Source organism: Lactuca sativa, chromosome 3, assembly GCF_002870075.4.
Source record: "Lactuca sativa cultivar Salinas chromosome 3, Lsat_Salinas_v11, whole genome shotgun sequence".
Lineage (NCBI taxonomy): Eukaryota > Viridiplantae > Streptophyta > Magnoliopsida > Asterales > Asteraceae > Lactuca > Lactuca sativa.
The window spans coordinates 259,840,188-259,845,215 of record NC_056625.2 but is presented as its reverse complement, the minus strand read 5'-3'; the positions used below and the strand labels follow the sequence as shown (position 1 = coordinate 259,845,215).

The following is a 5,028-nucleotide window of genomic DNA, read 5'->3' as shown; positions in this document are numbered from 1 at the left end:
AAAATGCAAGGATAGTCCGAGTTAATTTTTAGAAAGAGAGACTAAACATGTATTTTCACACTTGAATAAGAGACGATTCATGTAATTTATTCTAATAAATAATTAATTGCAAATTTGGTTTAACGGTACAATGTCATAAAGAACAATCTAACTATAGACCGGTTAGATCGAACAGAAGATGGATTGCTTTTGCAAAACTGAAAACAACACCGACCCAATTGATACAAATAAAAAAGCTAGAACTAAAATTATAATATTTGATAAACTAAGGGATTATTTATGAAATTTCGTCTAGACGATCCGCTGGACTATTTAAAAGTAAAGCGGTGGCAAAAAGGCGTTGACCAATAAACAATGGACAACTTGGATCGTTCTTTTCAATCAAAAGTCACGCTCAATTCATCTTCATCTCTATCATTCATACCTACGCCTTCATCGTAAGCAATGGCTGGAATCATTTCTGCCCTGTACTCTTTGTTCTGTGACAAGCTGGCCTCCGAAGCCTTCAAGCAGTTTGCTCGTTTCAAGAAAATTGATGCCGACGACGTGGAGAAGTTAAAGATATCATTAATCAAGATCAAAGATCTGCTTAATGATGCTTCTCAGAAGGAAATACGTCAGGAAGCTATTAAAGAATGGCTGAATAGTCTCCAACATTTGGCTTACGACATAGACGATCTACTTGACGAATTGTCAACGGAAGCTATGCATCGTGAGTTCACAGAGGAATCCGGAACCTCAAGCAAGGTAAGAAAGCTCTTACCAAGTGCTAGAATGCATGACAAGTTTGGAAATATCACCATCAAGTTACAAGAACTGTTTGAGGAAAAATATAAGCTTGGTTTGAGTGTGATAGGTGAAAGCCCAAAACATAGAAATAGAAGGTTAGAGACCTCTCTGGTAGATGCATCTAGTATTATTGGACGCAAAGATGAAAAGGATGCTTTGATCCACAAGCTATATGAACCATGTGATAGAAACTTTAGCATCGTGCCCATAGTTGGTATGGGTGGGGTAGGTAAGACCACTCTCGCTAGACTTTTGTATGATGAAATGCAAGGGAAGGATCATTTTGAACTCATGGCGTGGGTCTGTGTTTCTGATGAGTTTGATATCTTCAATATAAGCAATATTATTTTTCAATCAATAGGCGGGGGCAACCAAGAATTTAAGGATTTAAATCTACTTCAAGTAGCTTTAAGAGAGAAGATCTCAAATAAGCGATTTCTGCTTGTTTTAGATGATGTGTGGAGTGAAAGCTATACGGATTGGGAAATCCTAGCAGGGCCATTTCTTGCAGGGGCACCCGGAAGTAAAGTTATCATGACGACCCGGAAGATGTCGTTGTTAACCCAACTTGGTAACAATGAACCTTATCATTTGCCTATTCTATCTGATGAAAGTGCTTTATCCTTATTTTGTCAGCATGCATTGGGAGATAAAAACTTTGATTCACATCCGATACTTAAACCATATGGTGAATGTATTGTCAGAAAATGTAATGGGTTGCCGTTGGCTTTGAAAGCACTTGGGAGGTTATTAAGGACAAAAATAGATGAGGAAGACTGGAAAGAAGTGCTGAATAGTGAGATATGGAGTCTAGAAAAGGGAGATGGGATTGTTCCAGCTCTCAGATTAAGCTACCATGATCTCTCTCCATGTTTGAAGCAGTTGTTTGCATACTGCTCCTTGTTCCCCAAGGACTTTGAGTTTGACAAGGAGAAGTTGATTATGTTGTGGATGGCAGAAGGTTTTTTGCAATCAACGACAAACAAGACAATGGAACGCTTGGGTCTCGAGTATTTTAATGCGTTGTGGTCAAGGTCATTTTTTCAACCTGCACCAAATGACAGATCGTTGTTTGTGATGCATGATCTCATGAGTGACTTGGCCACATCTGTTGCTGGAGAGTTTTTTTCAAGGTTAGACATCGGGGCGGAGAAAGAATATAGGGATGAATCATTTGAAAAGTACCGCCATTTGTCATTTGTTCGTGAGCAATATATGGTTTCCGCAAGGTTCGAGCCACTAAAAGGAGCTAAAAGTTTGAGAACATTATTAGCGGTATCTGTTGGGGTGATAAAAAGTTGGCAAAGATTCTACTTATCGAATAAGGTCCTGAAGAACTTACTTCAGGAGTTTCCATTGTTAAGGGTCCTAAGTTTGAGTCATCTTGGCATAAGCGAGGTACCCGAATTCATTGGCAGTCTAAAGCACTTGCGGTATCTGAATTTATCTCGAACTGATATCAAGCTTTTACCAGAAAATGTCTGCAATCTTTATAATCTCCAGACATTGATCCTTTTTGGCTGTGAAAGTTTAACTAAGTTGCCCAACAGCTTCTTAAAGCTTAAAAACTTGAGGCATTTGGACATTAGGAATACTCCAAGTTTGAAGAAGATGCCCTTAGGGATTGGTGAGTTGAAAGGCCTACAAACTCTCTCCAAGATCATAATTGGAGGTGAAAACGGATTTGCAATAACCGAGCTTAAAAACTTGCAAAATCTCCATGGGAAAATTTCCATTTGGGGGCTGGGCAATGTACAAAATGAAAAGGAGGCACGTGGCTCACAATTATCACAAAAGAGGCTTACTGAGTTAGAGTTGGATTGGGGTTATGGGTTATTGCAAAAGAGGCTTAGTATGTTGGAGTTTGCTGTGAGTTTTGGAGATTCTGAGTTGAACGTTTTTCGAAAGCAGACACATGATAATGAGGTCCTTACTGACCTGAAGCCTCAAGCTGATAGTTTGAAGAAGCTTGAAATTGTGTCATATGCGGGTAGAGAGTTTCCTAATTGGGTTGGCGATCCTTCATTTCTTGGGTTGACTCACGTGTCGATATATGGGTGTGAAGAATGTACATCTCTACCAGAACTTGGGCAACTACCATCACTTAAGGACTTGTATATTGGGAAGATGAGTAAGGTGAAAGTTGTAGGTTGGGAGTTGCTTGGAACAGGTGTTGCATTCCCTTCCCTTGAAATTCTGACTTTTGATAGTATGCCAACATGGGAGGTATGGTCAACCAATAACAATGGGGTTGTAGATGCAGCAGTGTTTCCATGCCTTAAAAAGCTTCTTATTCTATTTTGTCCTAATCTGGTTGAAGTCTCACTTGAAAAACTACCTTTACTCAGAGTTATGACAGTAAAAGGATGTGGTCATGGTGTGTTGACAAGCCTGGTTCATGTCGCTTCATCATTCACCAAGTTGATATTACATGATATTTCAGGTCTTACTCATGAAGTGTGGGGAGGTGTTATGAAGTATCTTGGGGAAGTTGAAGAAGTAACAATAAAATGCTGTAGTGAAATACGATACTTGTGGGAATCTGAAGCAGAGGCAGGTAAGCTTCTTGCGAATTTAAGGAGGTTGGAGGTACGTTATTGTTCAAATTTGGTGAGTTTAGGAGAGAAAGAGGAGGATAATTGTGGGAGCAACTTAACATATCTTACGTGGTTGTGGGTATCTGGTTGTGCCAGCTTACAGCATTGCAGCTGTCCAGATAGCCTTGACTCATTGACTATTTTGACCTGTGATTCAATTACATCTGTGTCTTTCCCAACAGGAGGAGGGCAGAATCTCAAGGCAGTTTTCATCCAGAACTGCAAGAAACTTAAATCGATGAATGAATTGAAGTACTTCATCCATCTGACAGAATTCGGAATAAAAGATTGTCCAAGTCTGGAGTCATTTCCATTTCCTGACCAAGAGTTGCCGAATCTTGCCTCGTTAACACATTTGCAAATACAAAACTGTACAAGTATGGATGCTTCCTTTCCTGGTGGGCTTTGGCCACCAAAACTGTGTCACCTTACCATAGGAGGGTTGAAGAAGCCCATGTCAGAGTGGGGCCCACAGAGTTTTCCAACCTCACTTGGTTACCTACATCTATATGGCGGACCATATGAAGAAGTGACTGATTTTAGTCGGTTGTCCGGTCTTTTTCCTTCATCTCTTACTTCTCTTTGCATAGAAAGATTTGAGAAATTGGAATCAGTTTCAACGGGACTCCAACACCTCGCCTCCCTCCAACATCTCAGCATTGTCAAGTGCCCAAAGATGATGGATCTACGTGAAAAGTTGTTGCCTTCGCTTTTGAGTTTGGAAATTATTGAATCCCCAAATCTGAAAACAAAGATTAATATAGGAGGCTCGTATTGGCCAGTCGTCTCTCTAATCCCCTGCCTCTGGGGATGACTTTATGTTAATTTGAAGGTGCGTCTTTCTCTATGTATTTTAACTTCTTTTTGTTTCATAATGTATAAATTAATAACAGTCAGTCAAACAAAAAAATTTAATATTATCTCCTTAATCCAAGCGTATTTTTCAATAAAAGTTCTATTTGGGACTCAATACTTTTTTGTTAACGTGGATTTAATATGACTAGGGTTGTCAACATGGAAGTGTCACAATAGACTGCAAAATGAATTAAATTGGTTAACAAGTCAAATACTTTGAAATTAAAAAATCATTCCATTCGGATATCCAAAATTACACAACTTCCATTTGGAATGACGATGATAATAATAATATCTTATTGAAGCGGTTTAAATACATGCAAAACATGAATCTTTTGATCAACTAGATCCACAATTAAATATTAGTAGCACTTTTAAGCACTGGTTTTTAAACGGAATTAATACTAATTAAACCCATTAAGGTTTAGTGGATGGAATTCTCATCTAGCAGATTGATTTTGACTCAGCTAAATATTATTGTATATCTGTGAAACTATTGTGAACAGAAATGCTATTTATCTTTCACTTCCATATATTTATTTGTTGCATAGTTTTTCCTTTTAAACCATATTTGGTATTTCTTTTTAGCTTACTTCTTTGGAGGGACCATGAGATGTGTTTTATTGTTTATGACTCATTGAGTCATTGTTCAATTCTCTGTTCTTTTGTTATTTGGTAAAATATTTGCTGAATTGTGCATGTATAATTACTTGACATAATGTATCCAGTAGTCATTTCAGAATGAACAACTTCTGTTGATTTCATTTTTACATGTTCTGAATTTGTG

At 38.2% G+C, this 5,028-nt stretch overlaps 1 protein-coding gene across 1 annotated transcript; it reads left to right on the top strand.

Annotated features, from left to right (window-relative positions):
• The first annotated feature begins 362 nt into the window (after positions 1-362).
• LOC111918832 (putative disease resistance protein At3g14460) lies at positions 363-4,218 on the top strand. Its single transcript, XM_023914451.3, has one exon. It carries the CDS (start codon positions 445-447, stop codon positions 4,198-4,200), a length of 3,756 nt encoding a protein of 1,251 aa, XP_023770219.2. The 5' UTR covers positions 363-444; the 3' UTR covers positions 4,201-4,218.
• Positions 4,219-5,028: the final 810 nt, after the last annotated feature.